This window comes from Mytilus trossulus, chromosome 3 (assembly GCF_036588685.1).
Source record: "Mytilus trossulus isolate FHL-02 chromosome 3, PNRI_Mtr1.1.1.hap1, whole genome shotgun sequence".
In the NCBI taxonomy this organism is placed as follows: Eukaryota; Metazoa; Mollusca; class Bivalvia; order Mytilida; family Mytilidae; genus Mytilus; species Mytilus trossulus.
In genome coordinates, this window is record NC_086375.1 from 56187009 (window position 1) to 56214382 (window position 27374).

Genomic DNA, 27374 nt, shown 5'->3' on the forward strand with positions numbered 1-27374 from the left:
ATGTTTCTTTTAATGTTTTGTCAGAAATCCATTTTTTTTTAATTTTCTTATGAATTATTTAGCAATTTGTCATGTCAGAGCATTTTATTGCTGATTCTATAATATGGGCTCTGCTCATTATTGATGGCTGTACATTGACCTTTTGTTTCATAAATCCACTTGATATGGACTCTGTTGAATAGTTGTCTCATTACAATCATACCACATCTCCTTCTTTTATATTGATTGAGATGTAAAGGAGAGACTGCACATTTGCTTAGAATCAAATGAATGCATCATATAAAATAATATGTGGATGGTCAATGATTTAAAAACCTATATTAAAGAATATGAAATGTTATAACTAGGAATTACAAAGTTAAACCAAAGTTATTGTTTGTTTTCTTTTAAACATTTATTTTCTATTAAATATTTTTCTTCTCTTTTACATTCCTACATATTGTTGTTGTTGTTTATTGAGATTACTTATTACTGTTGCTTTATATTGGAAATAAAACCATCTTAAAATCAATACAATAGACAACTTTCGAGTTTGATGCATTTCCGTCAAAAACTCTGGTTTTAGTGAACGTCATTTGTGTGTTTAGGGGCATCGTCACTTCCATTCCAATGTTGAGCCAGTGGTTAGAAAACTATAATTCTGTATTGTATGAATTATTCAGCAAATTAAATTCTCATAATTGACAATCAACACTGCTGTCATTAGGGAATTGTCATTAAGTACCTACAGAACAAACATTATTTCTAGTTTATCCTGCACAAAGAGGATCACTAAGACGCCTGATGAACGTTAGTAGTGCAGGGATACAGGTGATCCTTTCTATCTGGTAAATGATGTAATAAAGGCATGTATAATTGACAATTTTTTTCCGGTGATGGATGATTTCGAAAGTGGTCTTTTGGTGTCAGCTAATCAAAATTATGGAATATATAAATAATTGAAGATTAAATGATATGAGGAAAAAGAAATAATTAGACTAAAATAATATTTGATATTTTATGTGCCATAGTTACTTATTTTTATAAAATATTTTGTCATTATTATCTCTTGTTATTAGTATTGATATATGTGAATGTAGTGCAATCTGGTATATGAAAATTAATTGTTGATGAACCTCTTTCATTTAATAAAAATGGTCTTTTTATGATATGATTAATTTCTGTGCATTTTTCTGAAATCAAAATGATGAAAGTTATAAAGAACAAGAGTTTACTCTGTTAATCATTTTCCTATTTTTTGCCACGGAAAATGGATTAAAATTTACTGCATTATTTAATTTTGCTTTTTTTCTTCTTCTCAACCCTGCTTTGATATATAATGTTTATTTTTAAGATTTTCTTTGTGAAGAACTACGGTATATGTTTAATATGTTATTATGTAGTTTTATTTTATTTTTTTAACTTCTGTAATAAAGATATGAATTTTGAATGTTAATATTTTTTAATAAAAATGTGGAATGTAAATTTCCTATGAGTTTTATAAGTTTATTTTAAAACACTGATGAGTTTTTTTGGGGTCATGTTTGGTGATGTGTTTTGAGTTTACAAGAAGATGCCACATTTGTAGCAGGGTATGTCTGATCAATAGCACCTGATATTAGTGGATTTTGTGTTCTTGAGTAAATGGATTTGCCTCTTGTATTCTTGTATTCAATTTTGTGATTGATAAGAGACTAACTTTTCTTTTTTGTGGAATGCACTGTATACTCCTGTGCATTAAGATTTCCGTTTTATATATTTATTGATGAGTCTTATATTGCTCCTCGCTCAGATGGTATTCCTAATGTAAGCACAGTGATGTAAACTGAGTCTGCCTTCATTGATTCTTATGGCATCAGAACTGTTTCCTTCATTATTTATTTATCTAAATCTTCCAGCTTGATCTACCTCTAATGTCTGACTGATGTGGTATCAGTATGCTACTCACTTAAGGCTTCCCACCTCAGACCTATATGTCTAGATATCATTGACACAATGTTATTCATATACGGGGTATCAATCTAAAATAAAGCCACAGTTTTCAGGTTTTCTTGTATTGGAACATATGATTTTTCTGTCATTACGTGAAAGCATCTACTACAATTTCTACTATAACTTCTGTCTTTAAACATCCCTGCAGTAGTTCCAACTGCTCCAAGTGCAATACAATGTGCAATTTCTGTTATCCTGTTTAGTTTGATTTAAAAAAAAAAACATATTGTATTTGCTAAAAGTAAAAATGATCAGACAAAAGTAAAACATGAAGTCTTCTCTGTTATACAATAAATATATCAATACAAAATAAATGTAAGCAGGCACGATGTAATATAAATAACATAATTATTTAGTAATGAGGCCCATATTGGAAGATTAGAAGCAAGAATTTAGATTAGGGATATCAGAAGAAAGAGGATGAGAATAAGATTTATGTAGCTCGCCGCTCCATTGATTGCTTTTGTAAACGAAAAAAGAAATAGCCCCTTTTAACTCCCGAGAATCGAAGAATATGACTGAGGTTTCTACATCTCTACTATCTGTTGTGGATGGATTACAGAGAAATCTTACAATTATTAATGATGGCCCCTCTTTGAATTTGGAATCTACAGAGATGTAGCCAAAAATTTTTATTGGCATCTTTTCCTTGGTTAAGATGTTATCATCCACTCTTATTTTATAAGGGTGAACCAACTTGTGTTGGCGTCCGCAAAATGTACGTAAGAATGATTTCAAATTTACCACCTGAAACTCCTGATTCAATGGCTTCTTTGTGAGCAGCAACCCTCTTTCAAGGAAATCTTGATAGAAATAAAAGACCTGGGATATTGTATTAACTGGGAGATATATACTTTGAATGCAGGCGATGGTGGAATAATGCTACACAGAAATGTAAAGTTCATATTTAGGAAGTTTAAATCATCTATTTTGATGTAAACTAAAAGTGTTGTTTTCAGCCGATCTTCATTGTAAATTTCTTGATGTTAGACAATACATGAGACAGACTTAACTATCTGTTGTATCCTTAATCTCAAGTTTGATGGGATGGATACGTTGAACATAGTTACCAAATTCGGAATTATTAAGTGAGTGAAGTTATAACATCATCTATATAGCGGAAAGTTTAGTATAAGGATACGGCTATCTTCTTTTCTTTCTTCCTAAGAAGTTTCTGTATGAAGTCAGCCTTATATTAATTAAATTAAGAAGTCATCAAGAAGAGGAGTACAGGTTCCCATTGAAATGCCGATCGTTGGTTGAAAAACACATCCTACAAACGTAACAAATATGTTGTCAATAAAGAAATCAAGCATTTGGATAATGTCTGTTTCAGAGAAGTCTTTTTTTTTTTTTTTACAAATTACGATATATTTCTCCCTAAGACTTGTATTTACATTGGCTATTTTTTTTTTATAAATCAAAGCAGGATCAACTCTTTCAATTTACCTTTCAGTTTGGATTGAGGAATACTTGTGTAATGTGTAAAAAAGTCAAATGTTTAAATACTTTTTCCAAGATTAAAGAGTCTTAGAGTGTATGTAGTCTAAACCTTATCTGATTCATGACACCTCTATAATAGGAAGTTTCACAACTACTTCAAACCTAGCTTTGATTGCTGATAACATTGATGTTAATCATTTAGAAAGAGGTTTCGTAGAGCACTTGGAATACCCAGCAATAAAATGTTATTTTTAAAAATAGACCTTGAACGACAAAATTTCTTACTATTTGATGTTTGCATTTTCTGAGGCCAAACACAGCGAAACAATGAATGTGTTTTCTGATTTGATAGATGCTTTTTGTACTTTTTTGTAAATGTTGTTTGTTTTGAGATTGTAACACAGTGATGACTGATGTAACTATATTTTGACAATTTTACCGATTATGACTGTTTTCTTCACGCATCGTTGTTAAAATAACCGAATTTGATGCGACTGTCATACAAGTGAGAGGTTTAGCGCGATAAAAGCATGTTCAATCCACCATTTTCTACATTTGAAAATACCTGTACCAAGTCAGAAATATGGCAGTTGTTTTCCATTCGTTTGATGTGTTGTATCATTTGATTTTGCCATTTGATTAGGGTGTTTCCGTTTTGAATTTTCCTCGGAGTTAAGTATTTTTTGTGATTTACTTTTTATGTAGTTAATGAATCAAATACAGTGATGAAAGATCCAGTTCTTCGTCTTTGGTTGAAATTCCAAAAGAACATAGAACAAACCTATGGTTATCCAATATTTACTTCTTGGTAAGTGTCGTTGGTGTAGATGTGATGAGTTTTCAAGTGAATTATCAATACCTAATTCATTCATAAAGCAGTTTATGTTATGTGATTCACAAACAAAAACGATGTTGTTTGGGTCTTTATCTGCGGGAACAACATGTTATCATGGGTGTATGGTAGGTTTTTCCCCATATTTTGGTCTTTAAAGGTTGATGTTGCATGAATATGCATAGACCCATTCATCCTCGAATGAGTCCATCAGTATTTTAAGTTGTGTTTCAAATTGATGGATTACTTGGTTCACGATATTTCGGTCGTTTGAATAACGCATTTCGTAGAGTGTTATTGACAATGTGAAGGTCACTAGTAATAACGTAGCTCCAGCCAGTTTATATATATAAACATTATCTATATAGCGGAAAGTAAAGTATAAGGATACGGCTATTTTCTTGTCTTTCTTCCTAAGAAGTTCCTTTATGAAGTCACCCTTATATTAATTAAATTAATAAGTCATCAAAAAGAGGAGTACATTGAAATGTCGATCGTTTGTTGAAAAACACATCCTACAAACGTAACAAATACGTTGTCAGTCAAGAAATCAAGCATCTTGATAATGTCGGTTTCAGAGATTTTCTTTTTTACAAATTACGATTTATTCCTCCCTTAGACTTGTATTTACATTGGCCATTCTTTTTTATAAATCAAAGCAGGACCAATTCTTTCAATTTATCTTTCAGTTTGGATTGAGGAATACTTGTGTAATGTGTAAAAAAGTCAAATGTTTAAATACTTTTTTCAAGATTAAAGAGTCTTAGAGTGCATGTAGTCTAAACCCTATCTTAGTCATGACCCCTCTAGAATAGGAAGTTTCACAATTACTTTCAAACCTAGCTTTGATTGCTGATAAAATTGATGTTTATCATTTAGAAAGAGGTTTCGTAGAGCACTTGGAATACCCAGCAATAAAATGTTATTTTTAGAAATAGACATTGAACGACAAAATTTCTTACTATTTGATGTTTGCATTTTCTGACGCCAAACCCGCGAAACAATGAATGTGTTTTGTAATTTGATAGATGCTTTTTGTGCTTTTTTGTTAATGTTTGTTTGTTTGAGATTGTAACACAGTGATGACTGATGTAACCATATTTTGACAATTTCACTGATTATAAAATTGAGAATGGAAATGGGGATATATCAAAGAGACAATAACCTGACCATAGAAAAAACAACAGCAGAAGGTCACCAACAGGTCTTCGATGTAACGAGAAATTCCCGCACCCGGAGGCCTCAGCTGGCCCCTAAACAAATATAAACTAGTTCAGTGATAATGAACGCCATACTAATTTCCAAATTGTACACAAGAAACTAAAATTAAAATGATAAAAAATAATACAAGACCAGAGGCTCCCGGTGACTTGGGACAGGCGCAAAAATGCGGCGGGGTTAAACATGTCCCCCTATACATCTAGCCAATGTAGAAAAGTAAACGCATAATAATACGTACATTTAAAATTTAATTCAAGAGAAGTCCGAGTCTGATGTCAGAAGATGTAACCAAAGAAAATAAACAAAATGACAAGTATACATAAATAACAGCAGACTACTAGCAGTTAACTGACATGCCAGCTTCAGACTTCAATTAAACTGATTGAAGTCAAAGATTATAATTTTGTCATATGAATATCAGGCACAATCCTTCCCGTAAGGGGGTTAGTATCATACCACCATAACATATATGAGAAGAACATAACCCATGTCATGCCAACAACTGGTTTTTGAATAAATGTGTTTAGTTCCGATGCAACGACCCTATAAGTGAATCAATATTAACGCCAATATATGCAATCTTTAATGACCTGACAACAGTATCGTAACTATATCTCTTCTTGATAAGTTTATTTAAAGGTTTTGTTAGTTTCTGTGGTGAATACTGACATGTTTGTGATTTATAAAGAATACTTCCATAAAAAATTAGATGTGAAATACCTAAACGTATAAAAATTCTGCATGTTGAGCTATATTTACGAATGATGTCCTTATACCGATGATAAAATTTAGTAAATGTTTTGACTAGTTTGTGATATCGAAAACCCTGGTGTAATAATTTTTCGGTAATACATAAATTTATCTCGTTAAAATCTAAAACATTGTTACATACACGAGCGAATCGTACAAGTTGATAGATATAAACACCGTAATATGGTGACAAGGGAACGTCACCATCTAAACATTGATAATTAACTATAGGAAATGAAAAATCATCTCTTTTATCATAAATTTTAGTATTAAGCTTTCCGTTAGTGATATAGATATCAAGATCGAGGAAAAGGCAGTGGTCATTGTTATTATTAGCTTTATTTAAAGTAAGTTCAACAGGATAAATTTATTTAGTATATATACTGAAGTCGTCATTATTGAGAGCCAAAATGTCATCCAAATATCTAAAAGTATTATTAGATTTGTTTATCAGATGGTGTTGCAATAGGTATTTGCTGATTTTGTCATAAATTGTAAATCATAGCAATACAAAAACAGATCCGCAATAAGTGGTGCACAGTTAGTCCCCATTGGAATTCCGATAACCTGACGATAAACGGAATCTCCAAAGCGAACAAAAATGTTATCTAGTAAAAATTCAAGGGCATATATAGTATCAAAGCATATCCAATTGACATACTAATAGTTTTTTTGTTTATTGCTACTAAAAAATGACCTAAAAGAGTTTGAACATATATATTCACATTCTGACTTTTTAAATGCCCATTTAATTAGGTGTGTGAATTTTTTCTTAATGAGAATGTGAGGCAATGTGGTATACAGGGTAGAAAAATCAAAACTTTGAACAGATTCAAACCCACCAATATAAGCATGCAATCTATCTAGTACTTCCAACGAGTTCTTGACACTCCAAAAGTAATTAATTCCACTATTTTCGAAAGCCTTATTTGAACAATTTATTATCAGGTTTTTATATTGTACCAAGTATACTGGTAAGAAGAATATACAATTTAGTTGTGGAACAATGGCTTGAAGACGAAATAAATCTATATTTGTAAGGTGTTTTGTAGAGCTTCGGAAGCCAATACTTAGTTGGGACTTTCATTGTATTTGGTGCTGCTTGTAAAGCGGAAGCTAAAAGTTTATGTTTGTTACAGATGTCGTTTTCTGAAAATGGAGTCAGTTGGAATGTTGGTGAATTGGTTATTTCTTTTTTCAGAACCTCAATGAAAATTTACGTCAAACAATAACAATATTATCAGCAGAGTTATCGGCCGGGACAAAAACAAATTCCTTGGCTAGTTCTTTTAGTTTATGTTTGATACGAGAAATAGGTTTATTGTGGTTATTGTTAATAATGAAATGTTCTTTAAAATGTTGAATACGTATATCAACTATGTGCATTACTGAATTGAAAAAAGAGTCCAAAGATTTTTTGTTAGCTTTTTCACGTTTTATCCATTTAAAACAATAAGTACGGAGTGAGTCGTGGATGATATTACGACACTCATTCCAATCAAAAACTGAAGGGGCGATATTTAGGTCCTTTACTGAGGAATGGTTTTAACTCTCGGTCTTGAACGATGTCAAGATCTCCTGTTAACAGTATGATTGTTTTGTTCACGCAACGTTGTTAAAATAACGGAATTTGATGCGACTGTCATACAAGTGAGAGGTTTGGCGCTTTAAAAGCAGGTTCAATCCACCATTTTCTACATTTAAAAATATCTGTACCAAGTCAGGAATAAGACAGGTGTTTTCCATTCGTTTGATGTGTTTGCTCATTTGATTTTGCCATTTGAGTAGGGATTTTCGGTTTGAATTTTCCTCGTTTTGTGATTTTACTTTTTATGTAGTTTATCAAATACAGTGATGAAAGATCCAGTTCTTCATCTTTGGTTGAAATACCAAACGAACATAGAACAGACCTATGATTATCCAATATTTACTTCTTGGTAAGTGTCGTTGGTGTACACGTGATGGGTTTTCAAGTGAATTATCAACACTTATTCATTTATAAAGCAGTTTATGTTTATATTTGTGTGGTGCACGTCTAGAACAACCAAATTTTGGAAATATTTTACCAAAAAAGAATGTTTTATTGTAATATCTTGATCCTATTTTCATTAATTGTTCTAAATGATAAGGATTTTCTTATCCCAAGCATTAAAACATACCCGTATTTTACACAACCTTTTTCAACTTTTGATCTTCAGTGCTGTACAACTTTGTACTTTTTTTTCACTTTCGATCTTTTATATCTGGGCGTCACTGGTGAGTCTTGTGTAAACGAGGCGCGTTTTTTACGTATTGAATTTTAAACCTGATGCTTTTTGTTATTTATTAATCATGTGTTTCTTTGTCTAATACGTTCTCCTATTTATGTGTATTGTAGTCCTGTAATATTATGTTGTCATTTCAATGTTATATTTAACATTGCCATTAAAGTGCGAGGTTTGGCATGCCACAAAACCAGGTTCAACCAATCATTTTTGAAAAATGCCCTGTACCAAGTCAGGAATATGGCCATTGCTATATTATTGTTCGTTTCTGTGTGTGTTACATTTTAACGTTGCGTCGTTTGTTTTCTCTTATTTTTGAGTGTAAATTCACATTGCGATAAGACGTGTCACGGTACTTGTCTATCCCAAATTCATGTATTTGGTTTTGATGTTATATTTTTTATTCTCGTGGGCTTTTGTCTGATGCTTGGTCCGTTTCTGACTGTGTGTGTTACATTTTAGTGTTGTGTCGTTGTTCTCCTCTTATATACAATGCCTTTCCCTCAGTTTTAGTTTGTAACCCCGATTTTGTTTTTTGTCCATGGATTTATGAGTTTTTAACAGCGGTATACTACTGTTGCCTTTATTTTCCATACATCAATATAATTTATAATCAGTATTTCACTGGTATTGTTTTATTCAAAAGAGTAAGTTTTAATGCTTTTAAATACTGACTGTATTTAACAGGTAATTAATCATTCATTGTTATAACAACACATATTGTATTTTGTCTGTAGGCATAGGTTGAATATATATTTTAAAAATGTTGGCATAGGTTGAAGACACCCAACAAGTGCCATGTCTACTTTATGTCTGCGGTTGTAGCATTTGTCTTTTGCAGATCCACAAAATGCACCAATAGCAAGGCAGCATATGTAATGCATTTTGAAGTTATTTGGTTTTACTTTTAATTTCAAAACACATGGGATATTTTTATTAGAATCTTTAATTAGTAGAATATCAATTTTACTTTTAATGCTTTGTTGTTTTTACAGTTTGTACTTATTTTTTACTGTTACAACACTGTCCCAGATTAAGGGGAGGATTGTCGCCTTAAAACTTACCACATAATGTATGTTCCCGAGTCAAGAGCCTGTATTTCAGTGGTTGTTGTTTGTTGCTGTGTAACATATTCGTTTTACATTCTTTATATTTTGTACATTCATTAGGTCGTATGTTTTCTCCTTTGAATTGTTTTACATTTGTCATTTCAAGGCCTGTTATTGCTGAATATATGTGGTATGGGTTTCACTCATTTTTGAAGGCGGTATACTGACCTATATAGCTTTTATATTTCTGTGTCATTTGGTCTCTTGTGGAGAGTTGTCTCAACGGCAATCGTACCACATCTTCTTATTTTTATATTTGCTAAAAGATTTTATTTAAAAAAAATGATGTCGTTTCTATATGTAAAGAAAATTTTAATTTCAAAACTTATGGGATGATATTAGAATATCTATTTTGAAATTGCATACTTTGCTTATATATACGTTTTTTTTAAAACAAGACATATTTTTCAGAGAAATCTTATAGTAACATCTTAAAGTGTTTGTCTCTACATTTCTTACTTAGTCCACTATCATATCTGAATAAAGATCGGCAAAATATCAAAATTGTGAATATTTATATGTCGGAGCCGGTAATATAGAACAGTACTGATGCTGTTATGTCGGAACCGGTACAATAGCACTTTAGAGGATGATTTGCCGAAGCCGGCATATAGTCACTGCATGCTTATTATTTATCGTGATAAAACGATTTAGTTCCCGTTTTCATATAACTTCAGTGAGTCAGTGTGCTGTCATAAAAATAAATTTAAAAGTTGTTTTTGACTTATAGTTATACATTTTATATAGATACATTTTGCATTCAATTTCTTAATTCAATGATGTTATTAGGCAGTTATAGTTGTTGACAATTCGTTTACGACTACTTTTTGCACAGGGTATCCTTTCAGTATGATTAAGCGAACAGCAACGCTCTCACTTGTTGATTTTCTTGCTATTTCTGTCACAATGTTTATAGGAGCTGTAGGGAAAAAAGTTGTGAGTCTGCCAATTGCTTGCACATAATCTATAGATTCGTCGCCTCGCTGAATTGATTCGATCATTTTTTCAAAATTGTCTTCTTTCTCCTTTAAATTGTCTACCTGCTGACTTATTTCTAACTCGGCAGAATCAACAAAATTTTCTAATCTACCTAACCTAAAAGCATCCAGTTGAACGTTTTCTGTTTTCTTTTTAGTTGCCACAAAAACAACAGCAAGAAAAGCTAATAAGGAAATTCCAGTCAAAACATAGTACCAGTATTTGCCGAACCATTTTTTAATTTCATCACCTGTTTCTTCACTGAATATTCGTTCCATTGCACTCGTATCACTTTTAGACACGCACTTGCCATTGTTATCACAGTACCCGGCCACATTATTACATCTATCTCCAGGTTTGATTTGTAAAATGTTCATGTTTTCGTCATATATTGCAAAGTTTGATGCGGGAAAGCATTGTGTTGAATTTGAATGTCTACAACAAATTAGGCATTCATTTTCTGTTATTTCTGAACAGTCACATTGTTCTAAATTATACTTGTTGCATATACTTTTAAAACAAACTCCAGATTGACACAGTCTACGACCATTATCGCATAATGTATCATCAACTTTATTTTCATTCGTTGGACAATTGGCAGCAGTTCCATTACAAATAGCATCTATTGTGCACTCTGACCTTGTACTACAAACATGTAGAAGCTTGCTTGAAATAAACTTGCACTCATCGGTACAACATGGAGAATTCTTAGATGAACATTCATATCCAAGTGCTCGTCGCAGTGTGCATGGCGGATCAGATCCAGGTACGCTACCCTGCGGAGAGCAACAAGGGTCAATGAATGCACAAGTATCTGTGTATCCACAATCGCATTCCTCTCCATCTTCAACGACAAAATTTCCGCAACGGGGACCATTATATGATGAAAAGCACCAACCCTTATTTATGATCACTGGATGCATCGAATTTATGCTACAGGTTGAAAATTTATTATGATTAGGCTTCGAGCCCTCACTCGCATATGCGTACATAAGATAGTTCCCGTTTTCATCATCAGGTGAGCAGATGGGATGCCCAATAGGGTCATGTGAACTTCCAAAATTATGTCCCAATTCATGAGTTAGTACAAGCGAACATTCATAACTTAAAATCCGCTCACCATAATTTATCGTAGTTACTACTGCCGTGTTAAGACTATAAAGTTTATGGTCCTCAGAGAATCTTATTCGTTTTTGACATATACCACCCGCTGCACCATAAAAACTTGAACTAGCAACCCAAGCGAGGCCAAGAATGCCACGTTCGAAATCTCTATGAGTAAAAGCTACTGCCAAACAAAAGTCGTCAAAATTATACTGCGAAAATGTATCAAGATAGTCGTAAACGTCAAGTGATTCATCGCCAAGTTTATAATCTGTAGAATGTTTGCTCGTAAAAATGGTTATTTTTGAAATCAGAAAACCTATATTGTCACCATATCCATCGCCGTTGAAGTCGGTTCCCCTAAAGGTCACGTCCGCATCACCTAAACGATATACAAGTTCAGATACTGTTGCTCCTATAGATTTTTTCCCAACATGTTCATAAAAGGTGTGATCCGCAACCAAATGAACAGTACAAGATTTTGCGCTAACTGAGCGTTTTGGTCTTGTTTTAGTTTTAAATTTGTTGTAATCAAGATGAATAGGCGAAGAGGATCTTAAATTCGACTTCCTGTTATGTATTTCCCATTTTGAATAATTTTTCTTTGAGGTTAAATTCTCATCACTTGTATCAAAATGAAGAACACTTGATCGCTCATTTATCAAGTAAACTATACATAGTTCAGACATATCTGTCGTGTTGTAATTACTTACTGGCTCTACAAAATAGAATGTCTTATTAAGAATAAAATATCCATCAAACTTATTGCTGTCGTCTATCTTTCCATACACAAAGGATTCTTTATCGTTGTTAACAATTCCTTTATAAATTTGCTTTCGGTTTTGCGATTTCAAACGTTCTTTGTGTTCCGAAATTTCATCCTTAATACTGATAATAACGTCTTCTGCAAATACAGTTGAGTCGTGTCTGAGGCAAAATACAAAGTCACTCTGAATAAAGGAAAATATCAAAGTTTTTTCACACGACCTGTTTTGGTTTGTGTTTGTTATTCTTACAAACTCATAAACTTTAACATTTCGACCAGTGAGTTTTTCAAACGTACCATTTTTTGATTGTTTTTGTACTGCAACACATTGTGCTAATGACCATAAAATTATCAAAGCAACTGCACACATTACACTGGTTTTCAACATGACTATATTTGTATTTTATGTCTTAGAAGTTTACTTTTTGTATTTCCCTCCAATCAAACTTCCGGTTATATAATCTTCAGGTACTACATGGAGAAATCATGATTTCCGTGAAATAAAATATAAAGCATTTCTCTCAGAAAAGTCAACAAAAACATTTAAAGCATTTTTGAAACGATTTGTTTTTCTCATAGTATGCACTAAGGACTTTGATGGTTTTCTGTAACTCAAGATGTTAATGGAAACGTTCTAGAAATGCATTTTTTCGGAATTTTTTACCATACCGACGTTTTTTCTGTGTTTACAAATTTATACGTACTTCCGTTCAAAACAAACGTTTTTGAAAAGTGTTGTTGTCACTTTGTTAGCCTATATTTACAGTTCAAACACGATGAGTAGTATAGTAGTTTGTCATATAACAAGAAAAACGTATTTCACAGACATCAATCATTTGGTAAGATATACAGTTAGATATATATTTTGAAGCAGGGCAGGGTAGCAAACAAAATTATATTTTGTGCACACTTCTTCTTCTTCCATATACAGTTCATACCACCATCTGGTGTATTATCGAACTGATGCGTGGTGCAGACAAACCAATATTTACAGTGCAGTTAAAAAAATAGTATGTACAGTTAAAAATTTCGCACAGTCCTTAATACATCTTGGTCTTCTGCAACTCACACTTGAATGTGTCAATTGAGTTGCAGGCTACAGTAGTTGGTGGTAGACTGTTCCATAATCTGATGGCGTCTGGGAAGAACGAGTACTGGTAAAGCTGCGTTCTTGCGAATGGAACAAGGAATCGTTGGTTGTGTCCTCTTAATGTTGCTGCTGTTGGGATTAAGCAGGATGTTGGTATTGCAACAAAGTGGTTAACTATGCGGTACATCATTATAACTTTATTTGTTGCTCTACGCTCTTGTAGGGTTGGCCATTGCAGCTGGTGTAATAGGTTTGTTACACTAGTGGTTCGGTGGTAGTCACCAGTAACAAATCTTGCTGCCCTACGTTGTACCATTTCCAGGTTGTGGATGTTGTTTGCTGTGTGTGGATCCCAAATGATGCTTGCATACTCCATCTGTGGTCTTACAAGGGTCTTGTAGCAGAGTTCCTTGGTCTTTCGTGGGCATTGTGATATATTTCTCTGTAGAAAAGCCCTGGTGTTGTTGGCTTTTCTTACTACTTGGTCTATGTGAGTAGTCCAGTTTAGTTTGTGGTGGATGTTGGCCCCCAGATATTTTGCACATCATCGACATCGTACTCAACGTCTCAAGATAGCAAACACATATTATTTTCCCCATCCTATGTGCCATAGGCGACAAAAGAAACCTTTCCCCTGTGTGTTTTTGATAGCTTGGAATTTAAAACACGCATTGATAATGATTACTTGTATCATGTAGCCATTTTCAGTGTGTGGATAACTTGAAATTTCATTTTTAGCATGAATCGATGGGTCACTGTGAAAACTATTTAAATATTGAAAAATAAACGACGGCAGGTAAGTGAAGCTTACATAAATGAAGAGATAAATGCAAAATGAACAGATTGATGCCCAATTTATATAAGGTTGTCATGGTCCCAAGTTGATACACTCATCATTCAGCCCAAGTTGTTCTGACCCAAAGGCAAAGGTGATATATATATAGCCGCATAAAGAACAAGGAATAATTACTATAAACCTTATTAAAGTTGGAGAGTTTTGTGAAGACTTTGATTCAAGGTACATCAGTGTTCTCCCCTTACCATTAAAGGACCACAATGGTATTTTTTTTAGACTGGTTATATGGTTTACAGCGATGTGGTATAATTTTGATGGTACAACATTTATTGCTATAATTGTCGGCTAAAAGATTGTAATTTTTTTATGTTTTAAACATCTTGTTAAATCATTTCTGTCTGGTATAAAATTCCAGTTGAAATTTAACCAGTACATGTACGTTGATCATGTTGATTGTTTATAACATCATATGTTTGATTTACCTTCATTTGACCTTATGAGGTTAACCTTATTGATTAGATTTAATCAAAGAAATTAACACTTGTAATAGATTTTTGGGGTATTTTAATTGACAAAGAGATTATTTTATTTATGTGGTGCCAGGGGTTAAATATGTTACCTGGATCCCAATACATACCCATGCCAATATTCTTGATAGACATGCATATAGAATGTTAAAAAATGTATATGGCGTAGAAAATTATTTAATTTTTAATATACCAGTTAGATACAGGAGTGCTTTAGCAAAATTTAGATGCGGTGTAGCACCCATCAGAATTGAAACTGGTCGTTATGAGAATATTGATATTGAAAATAGATTATGTTTTAACTGTACTGATGACGTTGAAGATGAAAAACATGTTTTGTTAAACTGTCCTGTATATTCAGAGATTCATAATGTTATTTTTAACCATGCTAGTATTGTTGATGAGAATTTTTTACATATGTCTGATAATGAGAAATTTATATTTCTTTTTACAAATGAAAATATGGTATTTTATACTGCCAAAATCTGCTATGTAATTTTAATAAAGCGAAAATGTATTTTATATTCGTGATAGTTGACTTAAGTTGTATTTGTATTATAATTTAAAAAAAATTGTTTTATAGTCTCTCATAACTCTTTATAGAGTGGCTCTTGTTGTTAATTTGTGTTTTAAAAAGCTGTATATTTTATATGTAACAAGTGGTGAGACTTTAATAAATTATTTGTCTTGTCTTGTCTTGCATAACTATACATTGTAGTAATCAACATGTCATAAATGTTGCATGTACAAAAAATGTATGATGTATATCATGTATATACAGCATATTATGTATCCTCACTCATTGATAAAGAGAGGTTTATATAAATATAATATCTGTAAAAAGTAATTTTCTATTTTGATATGAATACACAAATTAAGATACATGTACATTGTACAATGTATGTACATTGTACAATGTATGTACAAACATAATTTAAAATCCTATCAAGAAACTTACATATTTGATTATGTATCAATAGCAACTTATTTATCGTTCATCACTCCACCCCACCTTTGCTATTGTTTATTAACTTCATTAATATCATTAACATGATTGTTGGTTGCTTCATGCCCAGTGGCAAATATTTCATGCATGTTCAGGACGACAACAAAATAACAATAAATACAATAAGTAGGTCTTGTAAAAGAGGCCATCCAGGATGATGGTCTTAGAAATTTGGACTGCCATAGAAAATGAGGGTATATTGGATAAGGACATAATTTTTTCTTTGCAACAGGCCACCTACGAACCCATCAAAGAGTTGTTGCAAGGGTTCTTAATGTGCAAAGAACGTGGCAATATCTTTACACAAGACATCATATTTAATGTCCCCTTTCTGACCGGACGTGGCTGCAAACTTGTACATTCTGCACAACCAAACCAAATATTTTGAACTACATGTCCAAAACATATAAATTATAATGTTTATCCCTCATAAACATTTTTTTTTAAATTGGGGTCTGATCGACTTTTAATGTGGACTGAATCAACTTTGGACAGATTAACATGAATGCTTTTTATATGACTTCAAAATTTTTCATCAAAGCAGCAATGAAAAGTTGCCAAGTTATCTACATGTAGTGTACTATTCATGTCTTGTGATAAATTTTTGTATGTCAATATTCTTTTAAAGGTTTTACCAGCTACAGACTGTTATCTTACTTGCAATGGACACATTTTAACAGAAAAAGCTGAACTTGAAAATGGACAAGTTTACCATGTTGTACCAAGACTTGTTGGGGGCAAGGGAGGTAATGTATTTAATTATCTATTAACTAGCAACGAGAAAGCAGATACAACATTAAAAACCAAAGTTAATAAAGGTTATCTGAATCAAATTTAGCAAAAACCTTTCTGGACTACTTTCACAATGTAATTTTTAGAAAAAATGCCTGAAAGTAACCTTTAAATATAAAAGTCATATGAAACAAGTTTAATGATATCATACTGTTACATTCTTGTATCTACTTAATCATGATAATTCAAAAAATGCATGCACTGCCACATAGTAAACCGAGTCCTGATATAATACTAGTCTACAATGTATAAAGTATTATGGAATTGGACAAAAAATATTTTTTCAATGATTTTGGATCGAAAGCATATTAACTATTTTGTTTGTTGAGGTTTACTTGATTGCAACATGATAAAAAATCAACATAGAGCATGTGGAACATGTAAAAAATAAGTGAATGAGCCATGACATTTTTTTATATATATTTTCTTCCATGAATTCCCATTTGTTAATTCAACTTTTCCTTAACAATTGTTGATTGAGTTGGTGCATTTAATTTGTTCTTAAAGAATCAGTAAATAAAGAATCAGTTAAAAAATTGTTTCCCTTCCATGCCAGTACAAATTTGTGTACATAGTACATTCTTTTGTCATATATAGTTTTCCCCGTACACAAGTGCTGTGTTGTGAAGGAGATTCTAACAAGAGGACTCATAGCAATGGTTACTGCATACTGGAATTCATCTGCAAAGAAGTGTACAGAAAGACAATAATTCATTAGCAGTACATTTATGAAGATTTTGGAAGTACAATGTACATGTACAAAGGATTTTCTTTTACAAGAAAGTTCACATACACTTGTTTTATAGTTAAACTAAGCCATTCATGTGTATAAAACATATTCAACTTTTAAAAATTTCATTGTTTGATTTCTTCTATTTTACAATATATGATATGGTACACATTTCATACAATTTCAGGATTTGGTTCTATGTTGCGTGCTATTGGAGCACAAATTGAGAAAACAACAAACCATGAAGCTTGCAGAGATATTAGTGGCAGACGAATGAGAGATGTTAATAATGAGAAAAAGTAAGATAATATTGGAAAGTTAAAAAAATGAATATGTTTCACTCATTAATCAAGTACAGTTTTAGAAACTGGAAGGGAATTAAAAATTTTACCATAATTTCGATACACATGTTTGTCATCCTGAAGTCTATTTCAAAGAAAAAGAAGGTTTGGAAAGATTGAAGATGGACCAGAATTTAAGTCTTTAATTAACACCAGAGTCAGCCAAAAAAATATTTGAATGATGAATGGGTACATGTATACTATATTGGACAAACAACTTTTTTTTAATAAAGCTTTTAAATAAGATATCCTGAACATAAAAAAACAAATCTTTATTAGAGCTATATTTCAAGAATAAAGTGTATGTTAGTTAATAAATCTATATTCTTCTAGACATTTAAACAGTCTGATCATATGTATCATTTCTCCATAGTTCATATAAACCCATTTAAATTTTTGCACAGATTAAAAGAATGGATCGGACAAAAGGCAGAAAAGGACAAACAACGTGAGATAGAAAAACAGGAGAGAAGAGAGAGAAGAAGGGCATTACCAAATCACAAATTTGAAGATGAAACTTATCATGAACAGAGGAAAAAAGTAGCAGAAAATCAAGAGGATGCAATTTTGCAGGGTAATTGAATACATGTACATGTATATACAATAAATAGCAATTTTTATCACATATTTGTTATGAATAACTTGGGTTCTGCATATGCAATAACCTCAAAGTTGCCTGGGCTAAAAAGGGTATATTGTGCCCCGATTCCAAATGACGTGACGTCATTGCGTACTTAACAACATGTTTGTGATAAAATGGTTAAGATTTTACCTTTTATGTTTCATTAAATTGTTATAATTGACCTTTTTTCTCTTTTCTGCAGAACTTAAATATGTGATAAAAAGATCATAACATGTCTTTTCCATATTTGTCTGGGTATCATCCCTCACGGTGCAATCAACAGGTTTTTTTTTACGACGTCATGTTTTGAGGGACCATGCATATGTGACCCTTACTGGTGGACTGATTATAAAGATACTTGTATAAAACTAGATATCACTGGAATCAGAATGTTCTCTAGTTTATAGTGAAATAAAAATAATGTGTACTTTTAATATATTATAAAAATTTCATCCAATGAACATGGGGGAAAAAAGGTATAATTTTAACATCATGTGCACACTCATGAAGACATGATCCATGCACATTTTTCATAATCAAAACTGTATGAATTTTGTAGGTTTTTACCTGGCCTTTCAAAAAAACTTTGTTTCAGGGTAGGGTTTCCTGCTCCGAAAAGAGCTACAGTGGCTGCAAATAAGTTTTCAATTTTCACTGCTAAAAAACAGACTGTTTACAGTGTTGTCTCCCCTCGAAACATGTATATTTAATATAATTTTTAAAAATTATTTCTATCATTCAACCTGTTTTAATTGAAAGCTAATTAACTAATTTTTACAATAAAATACAAAAAACATGATACTTTTTCACCAAGTAAGTAAATAAACAGGGGTTTCCCTCCATGGTTAATTTTAGGTGGGGGAATAACCCCTAGTTTTTGGGGAAAGACGGCTTCAAGCCGTCAATCCCCTATGGGGTTGACCAGAGTGACACTCCCTCACATCATTCATTTTGTTTTTATACATGTTATAGTGTGGAAAACCCCCCAACAAATCTTACTTAGATTGAAGAGAAGGAGACCCAGAAATGAATAGTTTGACTTTAAACACTTTTTTACACATTTCCCTTCTGTTTCTCACGAAATTATCGTATCTTGAACTCTCCTTTACACTATTTACGTTTATTTTACAATCCGGAAAAATTAGTATGACGAGATATTCTAAATATATCCAACCTACATTGTATAATTTTATAGTGACGTCATTCTTGGAAGAAGCAGGGATATCCTTCACCAGTTCACTGGTTATTTAAATCATTCTTAGAGATCGTGCACTAATTACAAATTTGTATTTGTTAAATCTAAACATAATATTGTTTACTGTAGATGATTTAAACATCAACATGCAATACTTTAATTTGTAGGTCAACAACTTTCAAAATAAACAAAGATCGTGGGTTTACATGAGACAGGGGAAAGAAACGATTTTATTACTTTTATCGGGTCTCACTAATTAGAGACAAGAAGCGTCAAAAAGCGACACGAAGCATCAAGAAGACTATTTAGCGACAAGAAAAAAATATTCTTCTTGTCGCTAAAATTCTTCTTGTCGCTAATTAGTGAGACCACTTTTTTCTGTAAAAATTCTGAGAATCTTCCTCCAATTCAGGAGCATCTCAATTGATGAGTAATTATCCACTAAAATAAAAGTTAATGTGTTTAAACACTTCAAATGTGACATTTCATTGGATTAGTAGTCTTCTATTAAATCTAAATTTTTGTGTACCTACATAATCATTGTAATGGTAAAAAAAAATAATAAAAATTTGCATTTTGTAGTTTAAACATATAATTTTCAAATATTTCAAAATTAAGATTTGGAAACAAGCTTCACACAGTTTACATCACTCATATTGTTTTTTTATTAGTACCTGTTTCCCTGTGATGAGAGTTGTAACTCAGAACTTTAACAATGGAAATTTAAAACTGAATAGATTTTTCAGTCCACACTTTCTAAAGAAAAAACTTTAAAATCCAAGAGTACTGTCACAAAAAATGGAAAATGGCCCTAGCCTGCAGTTCAGTGGTACACAATCAAGATTTCAAAAAAAATTGTAGTTGTTGTGAAATGACAGAATTCAGTTGAGTTTTAGATAATTAGCTATCAACTTTAATCAAATGTTTAGATTTAGAAGATGCAGATCTCTTCCATTGGTCCAAATTGAATCCTAAACTAAGGAAAGGAAATTACATAAACAACAATTGATTTCAATATTGTCAACCTTTCTACATGTTCTAGCTGTTCTCTTTTTCATTCTTCACATAAAAACTATCAAAAGATACCCCCCCCCTTTCCAAAAACATAATTAAATAGAAACAAGGTCCGTCTTTCCCCTCAGAGCTATTCAGCTCTTTGATTAGTATGAAACTGTTTATAGCACCCTCAACCCATTTCGGCCCTATGCTAAAGCCTTGAGGCTGATATGAGAGTCTTTGGATGATATCAGGGCTAATATGGAAAAGGACATGTTATAATCTATACATATTTAGTACAGAAAAAAAGATTTATGAAGCTACCTTGATATCTCACATTGATAAAAATATACACATTTGAATATGATCAATATGTCTTTTTATCAGGAACTGTAAAGTGAAATTTGAATTTCAATATTATCACAAAATGTAAAGATAAAAAGCTGCTTAGCCTTACTTTTAGTCTTTGTCTTTCCTGCAGTTCTAAACACAGTGATTCTTAGAGAGACTGTTCAACCAAAAGCATTCAAATTGATCATTTGACATTGTATTTTCTAGATCATTCTGTACCATCATTTTGTTTGACAATTTGTGTAGGAATAATTATTCCAATTAAAATTTATCTTGCAATATAATTAAAAATTTTTATAAAAAAATATCAATTAATATTTAGAGAAATTTGAATTTAACAATATTTTTCCTATTGCATTCTGTCAAATATCTTCTGTTAAAGAGTCTCCATTATATGTTACTTGATAAAATTAAAGAGACAAATATTTAACTTTCTAATTTTTGTTTGAACCAAAAAAGTCAGGTTTTATGAAATAGTTTATTGAGGTTTCAGATTTTGTTCATCCTATCCCTTGAACCAGTGTAATAGCTGGAATTTTAAAGCAGATGGGCATGGTGTAAGATGTTAGGTTCATGTCTGAACAAGGATAACTTGATTATGTTTATAGATATTTATAGGTAAACAAATTAAATAATTGAATAAATATGTATGTCGTTTTTTGCAAGATTTAGAGTATTTTGGGTTTGTAAAACTTTGTATAGTAGTTAAAAGGAATATATGCATTTAAAAAAAAATATAAATGTGCATTCAAAAAACAAAAATTTGAAGGACACTACATGTATGTATACTATGACAGCAGTAAATAGAGGTGCAGAGAAAGGACATAGGGGAGCTGCACATCTATATTTGACTAGGTAGGGAACTGCTTAACCCTCGTTAAATACTGACTCTTCAAGTGTGTTATTGCGAGGTTTTTATTATTGCGAAAAATGCGACAGACAATAATTTAAACTCGCATTTTGAAATCATTGATATGAATTAAACAGGATTTTTCTCAAAATCGTTATTATTAAAATCGCATTTAAGTCTAAAATGACAAAATCGCAATAATAAATGCACGCAATAATTTCTGAATTTACAGTACATATTTATATGCTCTATGGAACTTCATCTTTTTTATTCAGGTCTTCAAAAAGTGAACAAGACAATACCATCTTGTACAGTAACTTCAGAAACAGCTACAACTAGTGGTGTTAAGAGAAAAACAACAGGAAATGATTCAGGACCTACTGTAAAATCAGCAAAGCAAACAGAATGGTAGTACTTAATTATGTTATATAACAAATATTGTAACAATCTACTAAAGTATGTTATCAAAAACACTTATTGGTACACTTCTTAGTCAGGACATAAATAGACTATTTGGTCTAACAATTTGATTTCTGTCTCTCCTTGTATGAAAGTCATAAAATGCAAGACATGTGGGTTACAATCCGGTGGTGGTGACAGCCTAAACTATTTGTATAAAGCCTTTTGCTTTAAAGTTCAAATAAACTTTGTTCAGCTATATTTTATTTTGAGTATGGTTGTTAGCTAGGTGGACATGTTAGTCACCTGAACTTGACCTTTTTCATGATTATTTGATCAACAATAAGTTTTCACCAAAAGGTCAATTTGTGTCTGGCTATGAGTAATAGTTAAGCTTTCAAAATTCAATACAGTCATGAAAGGTATAATTGTCTTTTAATACATTGCACAATTAAATATGATGTGGTTAACACATAACAAACTGCACCTGGTTAGTTGCAAATGATAAATTACATAAATAGAATAGACTATTATTCATCTAGAGTTTTCAAGACTTAGGAAATTATAGCATCAGATTTATTAAATTAGATCGTTACTAAGAATCTATTTTGTAGTTCAATCATGATAACACATGTAATCATTGATCACAAATCATGATAACACATGTAATCATTGATCACAAATCATAATAACACATGTAATAATTGATTACAAATCATGATAACACCTGTAATCATTGATCACAAATCATGATAACACATGTAATCATTGATCACAAATCATAATAACACATGTAATCATTGATTACAAATCATGATAACACCTGTAATCATTGATCACAAATCATGATAACACATGTAATCATTGATCGCAAATCAAGATGGATATTTTATCTGATTTGACATCAAACCATAATGTAGATAAACAATGTCAGCTTATAGTAAAAGTGGTATGGGAAATGTGATTTATTTCAACAAGAAGTTTAAGTACAAATATTTTTTTCTACAGGTTAGGAATTGACATTGATAACCTCAGTGACCTTGACTCTGATGAGGATTCAGAAACCTCTTTACCAGGACAGGGAGAGAGTTCTCCATTATCCAGTAATGAAGATAGTTGTGATCCCTACCCCCAAACCGATGACATTAGTAAACAACAGGATACGCAAGACAATTTAAACATGAGTGAACACAAACACATGTGTGAAAGAGAAAGTAATCAGGAAAATAAGGAAGCAAAGATCCTTATTAAAGATATGCAAAAGACAGAAATAGATGAAAAACCAGAAAAAGAAGATGTTAAAAAGGGTTCCATTACACAGAGTGAATCATCAGTGGGATTACTAGAATCCATGAAGAAGGTACCACCTCAGATTAAAAAGGAAGAGGTTAAAGAAACACGTATAAAGGTAAGTGAAGAATGGTTACCAATATTAATAAATAGATTTATTTAATCTAATTATATACATGACAGAGATAAAAGTTCTAAAAAATGTTATAGAATGCTACATGTATATAAGTAAATGATCTATTTTTTTATACATTTGTAAGTTGTACAAGGAGTAACTCAGTTGATATGTTGGTATGCCACTCATAGTTGTGGTATATAAAGCAGAAGCTTACATTTAACCTAACAGCAAACTTATGCAACCCCTAGCACCAGATTGACAGTATATTTTACTCTATGTGGATTGCCTTACATCTGTTGACCTTGAAGTTATGTTGTTTATCCATGATGATATAAACATCATAAAGTCAAGACTTTTTTTTCTATTTTTACTTCTCAACTTTTGTGGTTAATATAGATCAATTCTTTAAAACTTAAACCTATCTTGACTCCACTGATATAGTTCCCTTATATAGAAGCCACTTTTATTATTTGTCTCATGGTATCAAAGATACTTATATGGTTTTCATTGACTACTCTATATTTTAAATCTATTGTCTCCCCTTAGTATACAGATCATACCTTTGCAAAAGAGACATATCATTTAACAACATATTGAATGAAGAGTTGAAAATAACCAGATGAAGGTTATCAGAGACTTACAATAAAATGATTATAACTTAATTATGTTGATATTTCTTTGCAGGATGAACAAGTACAGGGACCAGTAAATCTGGACGATTTCACTTCAATAGAAGACCTTCAAGCTCTTGGTTTAGATCGTCTGAAGCTTGCATTAATTGACAGAAAAATGAAATGTGGTGGAAATCTGGAACAAAGAGCTGAGAGGCTTTTTTCTGTAAAAGGCCTTACAGAGGATCAAATTCCACCATCTCTCCTGTCAAAACCAAATAAAAAGAAATGAAAATTGACAGAATTGTCAGTTGAAGGAAAAAAATAGCATTTTTTTTTATAAAACATGTAAAATATATTTTAATTGAAAATTTTTTTTTTACTGAATTTGCTTATAATTGTAATATTCATATCAGATTTGAAAATTAAAGATTATCAAATTTCTGTGTTCATGAATAAACCAATGGATTATTTTTCATTGTTCACTGGAGATAAAAACATACTTTATCTGCTAAAATCTTTGCATACACTTCCATTGAGGTAGCTGGAGTGTCTAAATGTTCGAAAATTGATTTTTCTTAAACTTTTGCTGATGACTTTTGGGTCAGTGAAATTTCACATTTCAGTATTTAAAAACTGAGGGTCACAAACCTTTTATTTTTGTTAAATTTCATTAACAAATTCTGCTCTTGTTTTTAAAGAATATTTTCTGGAAAAAAATTAATCAAAATACATGTAACAACACTTAATTTTTTTATAGTTGAATCATAAGACTATTGAATGAAGTTGTTTGCAACATGACCAGAAGGGATGATTAGAAAAAGACACACAATCTAACCTAACTAGCTTGTGTGATTTACAATTGATTTTCCTTTTGGTTGGAATATTAACCTTAAATCATTTAAACTAATATCAGTTTAGTGTTCATTGGAGGGAGTAATAAAAACCAAGATGTTGGCGAGCTGTTTCCAGCACCATAAGTGTATAAGTTTGATTAGGTCAGTTTAAGGGATACCACTAGTGGAAGGTCCGTGATAATTAGTGCAGTTGTATTAGAATTGGCACACCTTATTTCCTTGGGAATTATTTCATCCCTTTTCCCTCATTCATGGTCTATTGTCTTTGGAATTTGTTTATTGTCTCACCTTGACGGAGTCAAAAAGCCAGACATAGGTATGCTGTTTCCAGCGTCGGAGGCGTTGATGGTGTCAACAACGTATAAGTTTGTGATAAGTTCAGTTTATGTGAAACCACAAGTGGTAGGTCAATCATATTTGGGATGCAGTTGTATAAGCATTGGCAATTCTTATTTCCATAGAGATTATTTGGCCCTGCCCCTTCATTCATGGTCTTATGACTTCGAAACTTTTGCTTAATTTACATGTATTAGTTTGTGATTAGGTCAGATTATGTGGAACCACAAGTGGTAGGTCAATGATATTTGGTATGCAGTTGTATAAGCATTGGCACATCTCATTTCCATAGAGATTATTTGACCCTGCCCCTTCAGTCATGGTCCATTGACTTCGAAAATTTTGCTTATTTTACATGTATTAGTTTGTGATTAGGTCAGATTATGTGGAACCACAAGTAATAGTTCAATGATATTTGGTATGCATTTATATAAGCATTGGCATATCTCATTTCCATGGAGATGATTTGGCTCCAACCCCTTAGTCATGGTCTATTGACTTAAAAAAAAAATCAAAGTTATCATGTCTTAGTTTGCGATTAGGTCAGTTCAAGGGGAACCATTAGTGGAAGGCCAATGTTAATTGGTATTCAGTTATTTAGCATTTCTCATTTTCATGGAGAATGGTCCTCGCCCCTCAGTCACAGTCTAATGTCTTTAAAACTTATCTTTACATGTGTTAGTTTGTGATTAAATCGGTAAAATGAACTGCTAAAGTTAAGTCAATGATATTTGGTATGCATATTTATTGGCATCTGCATGTATCGTTTCCATGGAGATTATATAGCCCCACCCCCTCTTCATAATTCATTGACTATGAAACTTTTTATAGTTTACAAGTTAATGTTGTATTTAGGTTTGGGAAAAGACTTATAATAAGTCAATGGTATTTGGTATGCAGTTGTATAGGTATTGGCACATCTTATTCACATGGAGATTGTTGAGCCATGTAACTCAGTCATGGTTCATTGACTTTGAGTATTTGCATAACTTGTGTTAGATGTTAAAGTATTTCTATTTTGATTTCAACATTTGCATAATCAAAATTGCTGAAAGGCGAGACATATATCTGTGATAACAGTTTTTGTTTTTCCTTTTGGTTTGAATATTTACCACAAATCATTGAACTTTTCCCCATTCCAAATTAAAAGACAAATTGAAAGAGTTATTGCTTTGTTTCAAAAGAAAATAATGGCCAACATAGACACAAGTATCATTTCTATGGGAGGGATACATTGTACTTTGTAAAAAATCACCTGAATCTGATTTAAACTAAAAATTCCTGAGAATGATATTATCAAGAAGCTTCTTAGTAAGAAAGAGTATCTTTCAACTTTACTTTCTGCTATACAGATAATGTCCTCTCACTGAATAGCTTTAAATTTGGTGACTGTTGAATGCATCTATCCCATCGAATTTGAGATAAAGGATAACAGACACAGTTAAGTCTGCCTCATATCTTGACTAACATCTATAAATTGACAAAGATGGTCGGTCGAAAACAACTCTTTACGATGAAAGAGACAATTTCAGCTGCCCGACTGTGTTCTTTCCATCTGTATGCAGCTAAAATCAAGCAGCGCTTGCACACATAGTAATTATATCTCCAATAAATACAACATTCCTATTATGATTTCCTTGATGTAGGGGTACCTCTCACAGGGAAGCTTTTAAACCAAAAGTTAAAATCATTTTTTTTTTTACCAAAACAAGATGGTTAACTTTTATGGAATATCGGTTTCACATGTAATTGGGGATATGATATAAGACGTATGGTATGAAACATCTCTCCATCCAAGTCACAATTTGTAAAAGTAAATCATTGTAGGTCTTAGTATGATCTTCAACACCGAGCATTGGCTTACACGGAACAGCAAGCTTTAAGGGCCCCCAAACATGACTAGTGTTAAACCATTCAAACGGGAAAACCAACGGTCTAATCTATATAAAAATCGAGAAACAATAAACAGTTTGTTCTTACATGAGTAACAAGACGTGTGTCACATGTGGCGTAGAATCTGCATACCCAT

The 27374-nt window shown here is 32.0% G+C and overlaps 2 protein-coding genes across 2 annotated transcripts; one reads left to right on the forward strand and one right to left on the reverse strand.

Moving 5' to 3' along the window:
* Window positions 1–10063: 10063 nt before the first annotated feature.
* On the reverse strand, window positions 10064–13062 carry LOC134711909 (disintegrin and metalloproteinase domain-containing protein 10-like). Its single transcript, XM_063572884.1, has one exon. The coding sequence runs from the start codon at window positions 12824–12826 to the stop codon at window positions 10376–10378; it is 2451 nt and encodes an 816-aa protein (XP_063428954.1). The 5' UTR covers window positions 12827–13062; the 3' UTR covers window positions 10064–10375.
* Window positions 13063–13101: 39 nt separating this feature from the next.
* Window positions 13102–24593, forward strand: LOC134711910 (splicing regulator SDE2-like). Its single transcript, XM_063572885.1, has 7 exons — window positions 13102–13277; window positions 16486–16603; window positions 17567–17678; window positions 18125–18294; window positions 22010–22142; window positions 23142–23541; window positions 24226–24593. Exons 1-7 carry the CDS (start codon window positions 13215–13217, stop codon window positions 24442–24444), a joined length of 1215 nt encoding a protein of 404 aa, XP_063428955.1. The 5' UTR covers window positions 13102–13214; the 3' UTR covers window positions 24445–24593.
* The last annotated feature ends 2781 nt before the right edge of the window (window positions 24594–27374 follow it).

Excerpts from the sequence above, each read along its gene's own strand:
- LOC134711909 (XM_063572884.1), bottom strand. The coding sequence starts at position 12,826 with ATGTTGAAAACCAGTGTAATGTGTGCAGTTGCTTTGATAATTTTATGG.
- LOC134711910 (XM_063572885.1), top strand. The coding sequence starts at position 13,215 with ATGAGTAGTATAGTAGTTTGTCATATAACAAGAAAAACGTATTTCACA. Across the intron at positions 16,604-17,566 it reads ACTTGTTGGGGGCAAGGGAG|GATTTGGTTCTATGTTGCGT; the intron begins GTAATGTATTTA and ends ATACAATTTCAG. Across the intron at positions 22,143-23,141 it reads TCAGCAAAGCAAACAGAATG|GTTAGGAATTGACATTGATA; the intron begins GTAGTACTTAAT and ends TTTTTTCTACAG.